This window comes from Lactuca serriola, chromosome 7 (assembly GCF_051521515.1).
Source record: "Lactuca serriola cultivar US96UC23 chromosome 7, Lser_US96UC23_V15, whole genome shotgun sequence".
NCBI classification, from domain to species: Eukaryota; Viridiplantae; Streptophyta; class Magnoliopsida; order Asterales; family Asteraceae; genus Lactuca; species Lactuca serriola.
The window spans coordinates 84,632,192-84,649,899 of record NC_136414.1 but is presented as its reverse complement, the minus strand read 5'-3'; the positions used below and the strand labels follow the sequence as shown (position 1 = coordinate 84,649,899).

The 17,708-nt window shown below is 39.3% G+C and overlaps 1 protein-coding gene across 1 annotated transcript; it reads left to right on the top strand.

The window, feature by feature from the left end:
- Positions 1-1,346: 1,346 nt before the first annotated feature.
- On the top strand, positions 1,347-4,522 carry LOC145063277 (coniferyl alcohol acyltransferase-like). The gene is made up of 2 exons (XM_079010868.1): positions 1,347-2,082; positions 3,368-4,522. The coding sequence occupies exons 1-2, from the start codon at positions 1,390-1,392 to the stop codon at positions 4,313-4,315; spliced, it is 1,641 nt and encodes a 546-aa protein (XP_078866994.1). The 5' UTR covers positions 1,347-1,389; the 3' UTR covers positions 4,316-4,522.
- The last annotated feature ends 13,186 nt before the right edge of the window (positions 4,523-17,708 follow it).

The following is a 17,708-nucleotide window of genomic DNA, read 5'->3' as shown; positions in this document are numbered from 1 at the left end:
GTTTTTCATATACTACTACAAAATAATTTGGATTTAATTTATAGATCGATTATCCATCCGTCCTTATGGAATCTTTGCTATGGAATCTGCTATATAATATATACCACATAAATTGATAGGGATTCATGACCACGTAATTTTGCTAGGGAGTCATCACCACGGAAGTTGCTAGGGATTCATCGCCACCGAATTTGATAGAGATTCACCACCAATGAATTTGTTAGGTAATCACCACCACGTAATTTGCTAGAGATTCACCACTACATAATTTGCTAGGGATTCACCGTCACTGAATTTGCTAGGGATTTACCACCATAGAATTTGCTAAGGAATCCCTACCATAGAATTTGTTAGGGATTCAGCACCATGAAATTTTCTAGGGAATCGCCACCACGAAAGTTGCTAGGGATTCGCCACTACAAAATTTGCTTGGGATTCATAACCACAAATTTTGTGATGAAATCCTACTACAGAATACACGACGAAATACCATCTACAACGGATTTCATTTTGTTGTCACATTTGCGACAGAATGATTGTTTCCTTTGCAAACCCTCGCTACGAGGTTTTTTGGAATGAAAATCGGTCGCCGCAAATTCCATAGGAAATCAACACAAGCGTAGCTCATTTGGGACAAAGGTGATACAAAAGTGCGGTACCCTTTAACGGTGACACATTTAGCGGCGACACCAGACCATTAGCGAAGACTAGTTGGAGGGAAATGAACGTGTCATTTCTCGTGATTATTGGTTGTCGGATTAGGTAAACATTGTAAGGCCAAGATTGCTCCTCAAGTGGGTCACACAGATCGATAGCAATAGTGACAGCACTGTCGCCGCAAAAGGTGTCGACGCTATTCCTTTCTACAAGAATAACCCCTATCTATTGTATCATGTTGCATGTTTCCTCCCGACAAATCACCAACGCATACCTTTAGCGACGTCGGACACTTTTAGCGGTGACACCAGACGTGTCTAGTTTGATGTTGTCGCTAAAGTATTATTCGTCGCTAAAGTGTCATACGTAATGCAATACTCTGCCTTCTTGTATGTATGTATGTATGTTACAATTCGTGGAGCGTGAGTAATGTGATCATTGAGGTCGGTAGGAAACATGCAACATAATGGGTAATAAGATGTTATATTAATGATGTTATTAAAAAAACCTATGTACGTTAAGGTCAACAAACATTACACCCGCACACATAGGGGTTACTTTAAGATACCCTATATTAATCCATTAACGGTTGCACATATAATAATCCAAATGTCTTAATAAACAATTATGAATATCCTAAATACTTCCCTATAAATCATGCCTGTGGTGTTGTTATGTTGCTCACCTTTCAAACATTAAAACTCTTACTTGCTCCTATCCTCTCTCACGACTATGAGAAAATATCGCCAACTCCTCAACCTCGGGAGAGCAAACAGGGCATGGGCACAACAAGCTAGTCCCGTTAAATCACACCAGCTAAGCCGCTGTACACAACAACCACCACCTCTTCCACCCTCTTCCTGTTCTCGTATATCAATAAACAAATGCAATGCAGGTAACATTGTTTCTCGCCATTATCTCCATGCAAGTCTAGGCAACCTTACTCGTATTCATTCCCATTCTCACTATTCCACTCTTGAGGCTTCACAACTTGATTACGAGGAGGAACAGTCATCAATTGATTACGATGTGATCGTGAAGGATCGAGATGTCGTTTCAGCATCTATCACCCCAGCGTACAAGCACTGGCTCCCCCTATCCAACCTGGACCTCCTTCTACCACCCGTTGCAGCTGGAGTTTTCTTTTGTTACAAGAAAAAGGATGGCGTACCCATGTCGCCAGCAACTGTCGTAAAGACCTTTAGGACATCATTGGCCGAAGCTCTATCGACATTCTATCCTCTCGCGGGTGAGATTGTGCAAAACAACCAAGGGGAACCGGAGCTACTGTGCAACAACAGTGGAGTGGAATTTGTGCATGCCCAGGCTGACATTGAATTGAAAGACCTAGATTTTCATCGTCCTGACGATTCCGTTAAGGGGAAGCTAGTACCTAAGATAAATCGTGGCGTGTTGTCAGTTCAGGTAAACTACAACACTTAAACTATTATTATTTTGTCAATTGCCATTTGCCACCCTTGGATTTGGAAAGCATATGTGCAAGTAGTAGCCGTGACTTTTGGTTGAATATTATTTGAAAGATTCTCACGTATTTCCCACCCATGACTTGACTTTAATGAAAACAAAATAATACAATTACATGAAAAATATGAATGGAAATAAGGAAATGTTTCGGCATATAAGCATAAACAAAAGAAATTGATTTATGTAAACACTTTTACAGCTATGATTGCATTTATTAAGAGCTAGTTAAAATATGTTGGGTTTTCAGCTAATACGTTTTAAAAAATATATTAATTTTTTTAAAAGCTAGATAAAAATTTATATTTTGGATTTATTTTTTTTAAGTTTTGCCCAATTATAAACTATTAAACTTTTTGTGTCGTATTTAGTTATTAATCTGATGGCTCAAATGATAATAGAAGTAGCTAGGAAAAATGATAATAAGAGGTATGTCATTGTTTTTATAATTTAATTATGATCATGGATTAAAAAATGTCGATAAGAAGATTAATAAGCAAACACCATAATAGATGCTTTAAGACAAAAATTGAGAAGATTTAAAAAATAGTTAAAAATACATTAATAAAAATTAAAAACCTATACTACGATATTTATTTAAAATATATAAATGTTTCGATTTTATTATTTAAAAATTCATTAGTCAATTCAGTATCCATTAAATATTGTAGTTAAAATTAATAAAATGAAAACAAACCATTAAAAATGCTATGGTAGATTGACCACTTCTTTTTAATACTTAAAATAAAAATTAAATAACAACTAATCTCCTAATATATGCTTTGCAATCTGAAACTTCCTTTAAATGCTTCATACAAGGAAACATTGATTGTATTTCTGTGAAATGACACTATTATATCACAAAATATGATACATTTAACAATATATTGTGCATATTAAAAAACATTTTTTTTTTGTGAAATATTTAGGAAACAATATCGCAATTCTAAAAATTACTTTGGTAGTGGACCATACTTTTGTTTATTTGGAACTGCAATTTACCCATATTATAATTTGATATGGAACAGAAAAAATTGAACTAACGGTAGGATTTTGACTTTGTGACCAAATCCGTGTCGTCGTGTCACGAGAAAAGATTATGAACCACAAAACAAAAAATTGCAGATGATCAATACAGAATTGTATCATAGTTTGATGTAAAATATATAATCAAATCAATATATTATATGAACATGAAAATCACTTTACCCCAATTTAAATGAAACAGGTGACGGAGTTAAACTGTGGATCAATAATAATATCATGCTCTATTGATCACCGAGTAGCAGATGGTCAGTCTTTAAACATGTTCTTAGTTTCATGGGCGGAGATTGCACAAATGAAACAAATCACCAACATTCCATCTTTTCGCACATCGATCTTGAATCCACGAAAACCACCAGCATATGACACAATCGTTGATAGTTTGTACTTGCCTATATCATTCCTCCCTCCACCACCTTCCTTCCAGGATACGCTTTATAGTCGCATGTATTATATTAAAGCTGAATCAATCAATCGCATTCAGTCTCAAGCGTCTTCAATGGAAACAAGAAGAAGCAAACTCCAATCATTCACTGCGTTCTTATGGAAATTATTAGCACATGGAGGTGATGATACTGTGAATACAAATTCCCGAATGGGCATTGTCGTTAATGGACGACAATTTTTAAACGAAAATAGTGAAAAGTCATCATCTCACATGGAAAATCACTTCGGAAATGTACTATCTATCCCATATGGTAGCGCAAAGAATGAAGATCTCAAGACAATGCCACTTAATGAAGTTGCAGATGAGGTTCATAAGTTTGTGGTCAAAGCAACTAAAGAAGAGCATTTCAGGGGATTAATCGATTGGGTAGAGTTACATCGACCAGAGCCAGCTGTTGCTAAGATATACTTCGGATTAAAAGAAATCGAAGGTGAGGCTACAGTTGTATCATCTGGACAAGGTTTACCAATTAAGGATATGGACTTTGGATGGGGAAAGCCAGAGTTTGGATCGTATCATTTTCCTTGGGGTAGTCAAAGCGGATACCTAACTCCAATGCCGAGTGCAAAGAACAATGGAGATTGGGTCGTATACATGCATCTGAAGCAAAAAGATCTGGATTTGATTGAGAGTATGGCACCCGGTGTGTTTACACCCTTAAACAATTCTCATTTGAGTTTCTAATTTGTGTTTCTCAGAATATATGGTTTACAAATTCATATATATTGGAGTTATTATTTTACATGTCGATTTCTTTTGTAATTTATCTCTTTGTAAATGTATGGTCTTAAAGTTTGGGGTAAACTATACTGGTTATTTCTTTGACTTTTGCTTCAATCGATGTTCAATGTCACAATATGCCTTTAAAGCATTTAACGACAGATTTAGCTATGAATTATGTCTTATCAACTTTAGCAATGGACTAACAATATTAGCGATAGTTTTAAGATCGCTATTTAGACAAATACTTGGAAATAGAGGTGTTTGTGACCAAGTTTTCAACACAAAAGCAACAAATATTATGTTGCCTAATGTGACCAAAAGATCTGTTGCCTTTGCTAAGTTGTCTTTCTATGATCATTTAACATGGGAGCTGATTTTGCCAACGAAGCTTTTTATCCATGAACAGAAAAATTATTACATTGACAAATGACATAACACTCCTTCATTTTCCCTTCTTCCTTTTTCACTATTTCAGATTTACACGACACTCCTTGTTTTTTCGTTTATCCTTTTTCACAGTTTCAGATTTTTCCATTAAATAGATTATCATGATCACAAAAAATAGGCTTGGTTTCCCTCAAAATGGTGAAACAAAATCATCTCCAAATATATATATTTTTTTACCGGCAAATCTAATCTACTTTTAAACTAACACCTAATTTCACCTATGTTTCCGATGGTACATGAACCTTCAACCTCAAAGAGGGAGGACACCACCTGATACTACTCGGCTAGAAGTCATTTGGTAGAAATCGACTCCAAATCGATTTTTATAAACCAGAGATGCAATCAGTTATATATACCATCATCTCCTTTCAATCGATTAAACCATGGCTTGAATCGATTAACCTGCATTGAAGGTGTGAAATCATGTCTATTTTAATCAGAGCTCAATATAAGGTTGGTTTTTGTGGTGTGTGATATCAATCGTATGTTTTTTTGGGTTTGCGATTTCTTTGTTTGTTTTTGCCATCATGAGCTTTCGTCCACCATGTATTCGTGTATGTTTTGTGTCTAGTGCATGGTTATATTTCTCCTGTCTTTTGTTCCATTGAATTTAAAAAATGGATACAAAAAAACAATTATTGTTTTCTTGTTCATTCTTTTGGATGAATCGCTCAGATCCTTGAGAAGCATTATAGTCAGATTGGGGGGTATTGATGATTTGGTGGAGTTTTAGTGGTTCAAATGGGTTCCTTTTAAAAAGTATATTATTTCATGTGGAGACCTTTGATGTACATGATACCGAGTTGCTCGATATTAATCAAAAGAGGGATAGTTTTTCACTAGGATATGTGTGTTTTGTGTAATCAAGTGACAGAAACCGATGATCACTTGTTCTTCAACTATCTTTCTTGTCATACATCTATTATTAGTTTTGTTTTTGGTGCACGCTAGTGTTGAAGCCTCCCTCATCCATGACAAATTTGTTGGTTTCGTTCTGCACATCTCCTAATAGAGTCTGAAAAGTTGAATTATTAGATATTTAGATTCTTTATTAGATTTTGTGTTATGCGGTTTCTAGTAATATGGTATATATGGAAGTCATATAATTAATTTCAACCTTTTAATCGAAGTTATCGACATAAGGATTGGCTTTTTATTTAAATAGAAAGCTCGAGAAATCTCACTTCACTCTTCCTTTCTCTTTTTGAGATGGATAGGAAAAAAAATATTGTTTTGGTTCGGAGAGAATAGGTGCTAATTCGATAAATTGTGCTTGGAAACGGGTTCCTAGTAGCCAAATGGAGGTCAAAGAGCTAACTGATATCATAACTTGCTTGTATTCAGGTGTTATTTTCGATGGTAGGGATTCTTGGAGCTCTTCTTTATCTTTGGATGGAAACTTCTATGTTCGTGATCTTAGAAATCTGATTGACACCAAATTGACTGATTCGGTGGACAATCCCACTATTTGGTTCAGTTAAGTCCCTCTAAAGGTCATTTTTTTCATTTTGCGAGCTTGTATGGATCGTGTTCCCTCCGCGAGTGCCCTTTTTCGTCGTGGAATCAACATTTCCACCGCTTCTTGTCATAATTGCACTTTGGGTTTCGATGATACTCGACACCATTTGCTCAGGACACTTTGCAAAAAATTCTTAACTGGTGCAAGGTTTCGTTTGAACATTGCTCTTCGGTTATAGAGATGATCAACTTTGCGGCCCAATTGGGGAAATTGCCCTAAGAAAAGAAAGCTTCTTTTAGCTATCCTTTGGTGTCATACCCCAAAACCGGAACGGCGAAAACGTTTTGGGATGGAGGACGTCATGCGTAGTATCACAACAATTGTATCATAGCAAGCATAGTAAACACAACCAAACATTGAATACATATATGAAAAGGGTTTAGATTGTCTTAATACATAGTTTTGTTCATATCAAATGTAAAATAGAAATACGTGACTCTAACGCTCCGACTTCTCCAAACTCCTGGAAGTACCTGTCTACTAATTTCCTGAGAATACAAGCAGTTTTGAAAGAATATCAGCATAAAGTTGGTGAGTTCATAAGCATTTAGTTTTGGTGGAAAATGTTCTTTGATCCTTTTGAAAAGTGTTCCTCAAGAAAATCTCATATTTTCTTATGAAAAGCATGTTTGAAAACTCATTCCTTCCATGACTTCCCGATTCATACTAGATATGTATAATCCAAGGAGTCATGGAATGAATATGAATATCCGTTAGTCAAATGTTAAACCATCCGTTTATGAAAATACCGTGTTATCCTGGGAAAAACCTATACGACTTGTTGTATATGGGGGGTCTACTATTTATATAAGGGTGGGTGTGCTGCCATAAGGGGGTGTGCGGCCGCACACCCATGTGTATGGTTGTACACTCCTCCTAATGGTGTGTATGGCCTAGTTTTGTCACTATACGACTTGTTGACTCATTCCTAACCTCAACCTCGGTTGTACTCAAGCTTAGAATGCTTAAATGAACCCTTAAACGGTGTTAAAAGACAATGAATACGGGTTTAACATTGGTTGAGTTGACTAGGCATACAAGATGTCAGTTCCGGGTTGTCACATCATCCCCCCGTTAGAGGGAATTTCGTCCCGAAATTCAAGAATAAAGATATAACTCATTGCCATGGAAAAGATGGGGATACTTCTGTTTCCTTGGATTCTCGTGCTCCCAAGTGAATTCAAGTTCCCGCTTGGTTCTGATTCATACTCTTCGCTTGAATACCTTCGGGTTTCGAAGATAGATGAATTTCCGAAGTTCACATCTATTTTGACGTTACGAGCGACGAGAGTTTTGCGATCGAACGATTTAGGACAAAAGGGGTTTGGTATAACATAGACTCAGTCGGACTAAACAGGATGACGTCGTAGAAACGCGCGTTAAGTTCGTTCGGAAGGATCATTTTGTTAGCACATTGGTGCCCCTTGGTGAATGTCTCTAGTGTTTTCTGTGTTTGATTCGAAGTTAACGGGTACTACTAACATGAGGGTTCTGATGTTTTGAAACTATGAACTTTTTTTATGAAATGGTTCTTACTAGATCTCTCTATGATCGTTCGGTGTATACAAGTCATGTATAACTACAACTGACTGTAACGTATACACTAATCCATCGTAATTTACCCATTAGGGCTTCAAATATTATAGGAATGTCGTAATTTAATTTGGACGAGAAAGTAATCACAATTATGAACAATTATTGGGGTTTTCGAAAACGTACCAAAACATAGCAGGGTTCTTTGATGCTTCCTCATTCTCTAAGGTCAGACTCCTCTTGCTTCCCCGTTGTTCTTCTCTGTTGGGCAGTCTCTTTTGAAATGTCCTACACTACCACAAAGGTGGCATGTTGGAATAGCCCCAACTTTGGTAGTCAGAGTGATGAACTTGACTAGGGTCCTACAGCTGTGGGCGGTGTGCCCCTTCCCGTTGCATCTAGTGCAATGCAGCACTCGGGCAGACTCCATGATGATAGTACTTGCATTTGCTGCAGTGCGGGAGGTTTCCCAAGTAGGGTGTGGTTGGTGTTGGAACAGCAGGGCTGACTGAGGTATTGACTGCCCCTATTCATTGCCTTTCAGAAGGTCCTTGGGTTGAACAGCTCCCTCTCTTATTCTTGAACTTTCGTTTCAAGATGTTTGGTTGGAAATCAGGTGTTTCCTTTCTAGTAGGCACTCGTTGTTGAGATTGGTTATCACCAAGATTTGGATTGCCATTAACACTTCCACCCACATTTGTGTTGTTAGCGTTAAGAACAGCTAGGGCGGCTGCTACGGCTGTTGTGACAGTAGCTTGGAATGTAGCTGAGTCCATCTAGAGGATTGGTGTCTTACCGGTGGGTTGGTTACATTTCTTCGGAGGCATGATCTGCTACATGTCAAGAAAGAAGCTTGTGAGAAACAATGGTTGCCTCTGGATGTATCCTAAAGGTTTATCTATGCATTAAGATTTCCCGTGTTGCTATCTGAATCTCATTGATTCGACCCACATCCCCATGATGTAGTCCTAGAAAGAATAGAAAGGTTTTGAACACAATAAAGTTCACATACAATAAAATTACGAACTCCTTGTTGCCCAGCTCATTGATCTAGCTAAACAAATGCCACGTTTTCCCCGGCTCTAGACGATATGGAGATTTAGCTATAAGAGTAGCCCCGGGGATTAAGTTGATACGGGAGTCAACTTGGCGCTCGGGAGGAATCCCTGGGATGTCTTTGGGGAAGATATTAGGAAGGTTGCAGACTTCGGAGGTGCTCTCGAGGTCCTTGACTACTCGGATTTCGTTGACACACGAGCCAGGAATGCATGGCATCCCTTTCGCCAATACCTCTGAGCTTTGGCGCAGGAAATGATACGAAGGTTCGAACTGATCTTATCACTGTAACCAGTGAGGACTTCGTCAGAGGGAAGATTGAGACGAATCGCCTTCTTGAAGCAAAGGACATCAGCACGATTTGGGGCTCAACCATCTCATGCCGATCATGACATAGAAGCTTTTCATGGAGACTAATATGAAATCGATGGGGAAAAGGAATGATCATCTGAGGTAAGAGTATATCCTATGGTACGTGCTTCAAAGAAAAAACAGTGGTAGGAATTTGATAATGTTGCTTAATTTGCATGCTACCAATCTAAAGTATAATTTTGACAATGATAATCTTTAACTGAAATATGATTGTTGCCATCATAACTCAAACTGAGATTACACATATTTCGGAACCCTTGACCTAAAAATAGGTCTAAGTCATTCTAACAGAGAAAGTATAACATCCCAAAATTCAAGGCAAAAAATTTCATTTTTAAATAAGTTATTACTTAAAACCATTAGTATAAAAACATTCATAATAATGTCTCGTGTCAAACCAAAGTGTCAGTAATCAAAACATATTATCGTAAAACCATATCAAAGTGTAATCCCAGAGATCTCATGTGCAGAAAACCATAGTATGATGCGCTGCGATCAAGCCAACACCTTTCCTTTAAAACGAGTACCTGAAACCAAAACTATAAACCGTAAGAACGAAGCTTAGTGAGTTCCCCCATCATACCACATACCGTATAAACACATAACGCCTAGCATATCTGGGTGCTGCCCTCCCATTCGATATCTTTCAACCGGTAACCGCCTAGCATATCTAGGTGCTGGCCTCCCCTTCGGTCTCTTTCAACCGGATAACTGCCTAGCATATCTGGGTGTTGGCCTCCCCTTTGGTATCTTTCAACCGGTAACCGGGGACTATTCCACCCCCTACCACTACCACATAAAAGCGTAGCATAAACACATAAATCACATACTGCCTAGCATATCTAGATGCTGGCCTACCCCTTCGGTCCTGTCGACCGGTAACTAGGGACTATTTCACCCCTACTACTACCACATAATATCATATCACATATATCATAATATGTCTAGCACATAAACATGACATGTAGTAGCAAACATAGACAATTATCACAAAGACAATCATCTAACAACAACTCCTACTGGTGGGTCGGCATTGTGGCCGTAGACCCACCCCTACTGGAAGGTAACTCACCTCACACTGCTGAAGTCCCGTAGACACAATACCACACTGCTAAAGTCCCGCAGACTCAACCCTAGCTGTTGGATGACAGATTCCTGATCTGTCAATATCAAAACATCACCCAATTAATAATTGGGTCCACTACATAACCATAAACACTTACTTTGGATAATTACTACATTACCCCAAGCTTGGCTTATTCAAGCCCAAGGCCTAATCTGTAGGCCCAAATTCAACTAGGAATCAAAGCCCAACGTATGGCCCAATTTTCCAAATTGGGCCAAGGTCTATACATGGTCTTACTCTAAGGCCCAACATCATATAATCATTAAGGTCCAAACTATGGCCCATCTATGGCCCAATTTTCCAAATTGGGCCCAAACCCCTTACATGGGCCTTACCCTAGGCCCATTAAATTACTCTAGACCATTTACTTGATCATGGATAGCCCATTTAATAACCCAATCATCAAGGCCCAAAAGAAAGGCCCAACAATAAACCCAAGTGAAATTAGGGTTTCACATAAAATGATGATTAGGGTTAAGTTTCCTACTTAACCCATTAAGTCCACTACCACTTAGATTAATCTTGCCAATGATTATTATTTAATATCCCCAGTTATTAAATAATTCCCGTGTGTCCCGATTAATTTCCCAAAATTAGGGTTTTGATTGCATTAGGGTTTTCGAAACCCTAAATAGGGTTTCCAACCCAATTACTAGCCCATTTATTAATTTGTTGGACTTTTAGCTTATTTAGGGCTTTATTGGGCCTATCAAGCACACTAAAATGTCATCAAGCCCATTAGGGTTTTATTAGGTCAATTAGAGTCCATTAGACTCATTAGGGTTTTCACTAAGCTCATTTGGCTTCATTGGGCCCATTAGGCTAACAAGGCCCATTAGGGTTTCAAGCATCCCTAATCGAGTCAACTTACAAGACAAGCACATCGCCACCCGACACGACGGCCGGTGGCGGCAGGAGGTGGCAGCCACCACCCTAAGGTGGTGGTTTTCAGTTTCTTTCCATTATTCATTTTTTTACAATTTACAATGGAAATGCCAAAATAACGTACACACACTACACTAAATAAACACACACACACACACACAGCCACCCTTGTGGTGGTCGGTGGTGGTACACGGTGGTGGTGGTGGCCTTTCCTTGATTTTTCAGGCCAAGCTACACACACACACACCACTCATACGAAACATAAATGCACACACACCCACGATGAATTCTTGCAAGAGAATCCGGCCACCCTCCTGGTGGTGGTTGGCGACAGCGAAAGTACAAAACCACGACAGTGGCGGCGGTGATAGCAACATCTTACAATAACAGCCACCACCTCATGGTGGTGACGGCAGTTCTTTCGATTCCCAGCCGAGAAACACACACCCACACGAACATGCTCGGAGGATAAGTTCAACCACCCACCTGGTGGTTCATGACGATGGCAGTGGGTGGAATAGCCGTTGGACAGCGGTGGTGGTCGACACGAAAAGGCAGGCAACAACAAAGAGCGATGTTGGCGGTGGCTGGAGGCTGTAACAGTAGTAATCACCAACAGCTGAACAAGAAGGAAGAAGAGAAAGAACGGCGACAGCGAATGACGGCCACAACCGCGACTACCGGCAACAAAGCAATAGTGGGGCGGTGGTCTTTGTTTTCTTCGCTGATCGGAAATGGAATTGCGGCTGCTAAGGAGGGAACAACGGTGGAGAGGTATGAGTGGAGAGGTGGCCCGGTGAAGGAGGCATAAGGGGGGGGGGGGGAAGAAGATGACGGCTGCTCACTTAGAGCTAGGGTTAGGGTTCCTTATGGGTTATATACCCGACACCATTAAAAGGTTTTCCATAATGACCAGAATGGTCCCTCTAGCTCAAATTTAATTCAAAACTGATCCATATTTTACCCTTCTAACCCCACCTTCGGAAAACCCTTACAAATCAAGTCCTGATAATTACTATGCAGTCCCTCCTCCACAAATTCTTTTCAACAGAAATCCATATATTACCATTCAACCCCGAAGCCTCCAAAATCTCTTCAATTTAAGTCCCAGAAGTTAGCATTTAGTCCCTACCTTCATTATTACTTACAAATTAAGTCCAGATTTAACACTTTTAACCCTAATCTCTTAAAGTGTGACAATTAGCTCTACGAGACCATCATTTGATATATAATTCTTTATTTTAGGCTACCATTCGTTCATTAATTTATTTATTTAACTAATAAATAAACGGGTGTTACAGAAAGAATCTTGGAAACATGAAAGACATAGATGTTTACGGAAAAGAGCTACTTAGAACAATAATATGAAAGTTATTCCTTAAACCAAAAAGGAAGGGTGAGTAGAGTATTCCCCTATCGGCGACGGGTACCCCTCAAGTGAAACCTTAATTCGGCCAGCTGATGCTCCACACCAAGCAGGCATCTCTTGTACTATGACTGGCGTGCTCGGAGCTCTATGACTTCAGCTCGGGTTGTAGCTAACTCTCGCTGCAGAGCTTCATTGTTCCTTCCAGCTCTTGCAGGAGCAGTCTCGAGGCGACGAATGTGATCCGTGATGGTATCCGAATCCGCTTCGAGCTCCACAGTTCGTTGAAGGGTTATCATACCTAGCTCCACATTGCGATCCATTCGGCGTATCAGGATTGGAAGGGCCCTGTCCGCGGGGCCTCCTTCGTTGAGATTGTAGAAGTTGCGGTCCCGTCGTATGGGAGGGGTTGGTCTTGCTCGTGACTCATAGGCGTTGGACCTTGGAATTCAACTTGAGGGTTAGGATTTGGTATTGGGGCCACTTGAGGTAGGTTCTCGACTTCGGGTTCTGAGTTAGTCTATTCAGGAAATGGTTCGGCAAAGTCATCGTCCAAAGGAATTTCATGGTTTCCTTCTGGCTCTGGCTCGATCCATCCATCATCTCCTTGGTTGGGAAAGTATGGGTCGCTAGGAAGATGGAATCCAACCATGCTATCTATGCGAGGTGATGGTAAAAGGATAGTTAATAGGCATCAAATCTAATAATACTTCCACTGTATTATAGCTACCAGATCGATTCTTGAAGAATGGATTCTTGGGTAAGTTTCCGGTTCGGTCGTTATAGCTTTCTAAAATACTCCTATAGTATTTTAACCTTTATGTTTGATTCTAGAACTCTTCTGGTATTTAGGTAAGTTTTAGGCTTGCTGCAACACCACAGTCACTCCCAAGCACATGTTGGTCATTTGTCGAATGAATATAGTTGATCAAGCTATATTGATCCTAGACATGATTACATAACTGCTGAGGTTTAACCGCGATGTCCAACATCCAAATACTTTTGTTTTGTTCTACCTATTACACAGATTATGGTACTCAGGTATACTTATATACTTTGTTATAAAAATACTTATATTTCTGAAAGTATATTTTGTTTTAGAGCAGTTAGGCCCCTTAATGTTTATAGTTGTATACCATGTAAGGTTCAATACACTTAGTTCATTATAAACAATAGCTCTGATACCAATCTATCACACCCCAAAACCGGAACGGCGGAAACGTTCTAGGGTGGAGGACGTCATGCGTAGTATCACAACAATTGTATCATAGCAAGTATAGTAAACACAACCAAACATTGAATACATATATGAAAAGGGTTTACACTGTCTTAATACATAGTTTTGTTCATATCAAAATTAAAATAGAAAGACGTGACTCTAACGCTCCGACTTCTCCAAACTCCTGGAATACCTGTCTACTAATTTCCTGAGAATACAAGCAGTTTTGAAAGAATACCAGCCTAAAGTTGGTGAGTTCATAAGCATTTTGTTTTGGTGGAAAATGTTCTTTGATCCTTTTGAATAGTGTTCCTCAAGAAAATCCCATATTTTCTTATGAAAAGCATGTTTGAAAACCTATTCCTTCCATGACTTCCTGATTCATACTAGATACGTATAATCCAAGGATTCATGGAATGAATATGAATATCAGTTAGTCAAATGTTAAACCATCCGTTTATGAAAATACCGTGTTATCTCGGGAAAAACCTATATTTTCCCTAAAAGTTGATTGTTGATTATCCGTTCTAAACTGAGGTGTACAAGTATCTAGTAGCGAGGTGCGGGATAGTCAGTCCCGTATAGATCTATACACAACAGTCATGGTCTCCCTACAAGAGATTCTGGTCATAAGGGCTAGTCTTACACTCTGTTTCGGTGGTGAGTGTTACCAAGGACGTGTCTCCAACTAGACTAACAAATTTACAAGTAATAATACTGAAAATCCTTTTTGTGATTTACATGAATCCTTTATAAAATGTCACATTTTACTTCATGATTAATAAGTTCATTACCCTAGTTTTGAAAACTGTTTCTGCAAGTTGATTTCTTAACCGTTTGGTAAAACTGTTTTCCATGTTCAAGTACACTGAAATTATAATTATTTTAAACATAATAATATATTTTGAGCACAAGATTCCTTATGCTTTGCTTGTATCCCCCCCTGAAAACATGAAAAAGTTGAAAAAGTGTAGGGGTATGAACTCACCTCGAGCAAGTGGTTCGTATGAAAGATCGGTATGAGATGTTGAGGGTCAAGTGAAGCCTCGAACACAATTTGATCCTAATCAACATGTAATGACACATAAAGAAGTCAAATGATGGTATTTCACTACTAGATATGTTGGGGAACCACTCTAAGGACTTGGAACTACTTGCACCAAGTGTTAGAACCTTGTAGGATTGAATGAGGGAGGTGTATGGCCACCTTAAAGGTGTGTGCGACTATGGGTGTGCGGCCCACAGGGTGTGCGGCCGTACACTCATGATGGAATATGTCTTTGAGTTGTTTTCAAGGTTCATACTTGCATCCATGAAGTGTTCTAGGTCTATAAGGGTCATAGAAGTGGGTTTGCGGCCCTAAGATGTGTGTGTGTGGTCGCACAAAGGAGTGTGCGGCCGTTCATAGGTGTGCACGACCGTACATAGGGGTGTGCAGTCGTACACCCTTCATGTTCATGTCCAAAATGCCAACTATAAGGTGCAACAAGGCTAGGATCATGTCCAAATCGAAGATAGGGGTCAAACTCTCACTTTGGAGGGTCTTTTAGGAATGTGCGGCCACCTTATGTGGGTGTGCGGCTGCACTCCTTCAAAGGGGTGAAGAACATGACGGGACATGATGAATCAAGGCTTAGATCAGGAGGTTATTCAAGCACAACAAGCTAAAGGATGGATTACTCACGTTTTTGAAGCTTTGGAGGGTTCGCGGTTGAAGAAGCTTGAGAGAAATGGTGTTGTGTGCTGCCAAGGAGTGAAAGAAATGAAAGGAAAGGTGGGGTGGGGTGGGGGGTCTACCCTTTATATAAGGGTGGGTGTGTTGTCATAAGGGGGTGTGCGGCCGCACACCCATGTGTACGGCCGTACACTCCCCCTAAAGATGTGTATGGCCCGGTTTTGTCACTATACGACTTGTTGACTCATTCTTAACCTCAACCTCGACTGTACTCAAGCTTAGAACGCTTAAATGAACCCTTAAACAGTGTTAAAAGACAACGAATACGGGTTTAACATTGGTTGAGTTGACTAGGTATACAAGATGTCAGTTCCGGGTTGTCACATTCGGTGTGTTTGGCGTGCTCGGAATGACAAAGTCTTCAACAAAAAGTGTTTTTCTTCTTCTAAACTGATGGATAATATAATTACTATGGTGTTTAGTTGGATTAAACATAGAGAGAATTACGGAAACTGTAATTGGGTTATTTGGTGTAGTTCTCCTTTTAATATTTTGTAATTGTTTTGTACTTTTCTTTTTGCCCTGCCTTTTCCTTTTTGGCAGTGGTTTTTTAATATATCTTCCCTGTTTTCCCCAAAAAAAACCGAGGATACAAATGTCAATTCTATTATTTTTTCAATGGAATGATCAAAAGTTTCGGTGCTTCCTATCATCAATTCGTCAATGATTAGTGGACACAAATTCGTTGGATTCCTTCTATTTCTTTTCCATTGTACGAACAATTTACTAAGCTAATTAAAATTACTCTCCTTTACAACTTAACAAGATTTCATTAATTTCAGTTATTGTCGATTTATCTGATTTGAATTGTAATCCTACATTGTATTGGTACGCATGTCTAAGATCAATTTTATTTTTCATTTCCATGGAACATATAATATTTTAATTTTTTTTTGGAAACGGCAAATATATTATATAAAACGGAACCCCCCCCCCCCCCCCCCCAGCAAGGAAGTAGAAGAGGGACCAAAAATAGAGAGACATACAAGTGAATTCAAGATTACAAATCATAAAATGGAGATATAGCCCAATCCTCCCAGCTACAAATTTCCTTATCACCTCTATGTTTAATCCAATAGAAAGTCATAACTTTGATACATTCCAAACCCCTATGGATAGAAATACCCTCCATTTGAAATAGTCTTTTGTTTCTAAATCTCCATAAATTCCATAGCGTGCCATAGCAAATCACAATGAATCGTTGTCGTTTCTTTATGTTCTCACCCCAATTGCTAGCAAATTGTATCAGGTCACTAATGGTTTTGATAGAATCCTGCACATTAGTAAGCCCACACCAACTCCAAATGTAGGACCTGATCTTGTGAGCGAATGGACAGTTGATTAACACATGATCAGCACATTCTGGACTACCAATACATGAACAACATAATGTTGAGCTGACAGCAATACCCCTCCGTTCCAAGGCTGTGGCAGTTGGAATACGTAGCTGCGCAGCTCGCCACACGAGACATATAACCTTAATCGGTATTAATTTGTTCCATGTAATCGCAGGGGCAACTGAGCAAACCGTATGCAGCTTGTCTACCAGCTGTCGGACAGTTGCCACCGAGAATATACCGTCCGATGACAGATTACACCTCCATTGGTCCATCCCAGATTTTAATTGAACGTTAGAGACATCACGGTTCAGGTCATTTACTTCAGATTCTAGCCCTCTAGTAGCAGGTCTAACTTTCCACTTCCATTTGTGATTCCTACTCCCAACCCTATCAGCAACCCTGCACCTTTTCTGTGATTCCAATTCAAATAGATTGGGATATTTTGATTTTAAGCTGTTATCACCTATCCAGTGGTCGTACCAAAAAAGAGTATTGTTCCCTGACTTGATGTTGATACCAAACAGATCGTGAATCTCAATTCCCAAATTGCCAAGAGATTTTTTGGTGTTGGAAATACTATTCCATACACCGACAGATTTTTTTGAAGATAAATACTCCATCGGTTTATTCGCCAATTTGTGTATACCTGTTATTACTCTAGCCCACAGAGATTGTGCTTCGTTCTTCAACCTCCACCACCATTTCACAAGTAAACCAATGTTTAATGCTTGTATGGATCCCACTCCCAGTCCTCCA

Bases quoted from the DNA above. Each gene is read 5' to 3' on its own strand.
- LOC145063277 (XM_079010868.1), top strand. From the start codon at position 1,390: ATGAGAAAATATCGCCAACTCCTCAACCTCGGGAGAGCAAACAGGGCA. The intron at 2,083-3,367 runs GTAAACTACAAC...TAAATGAAACAG, and splicing joins GTGGCGTGTTGTCAGTTCAG to GTGACGGAGTTAAACTGTGG.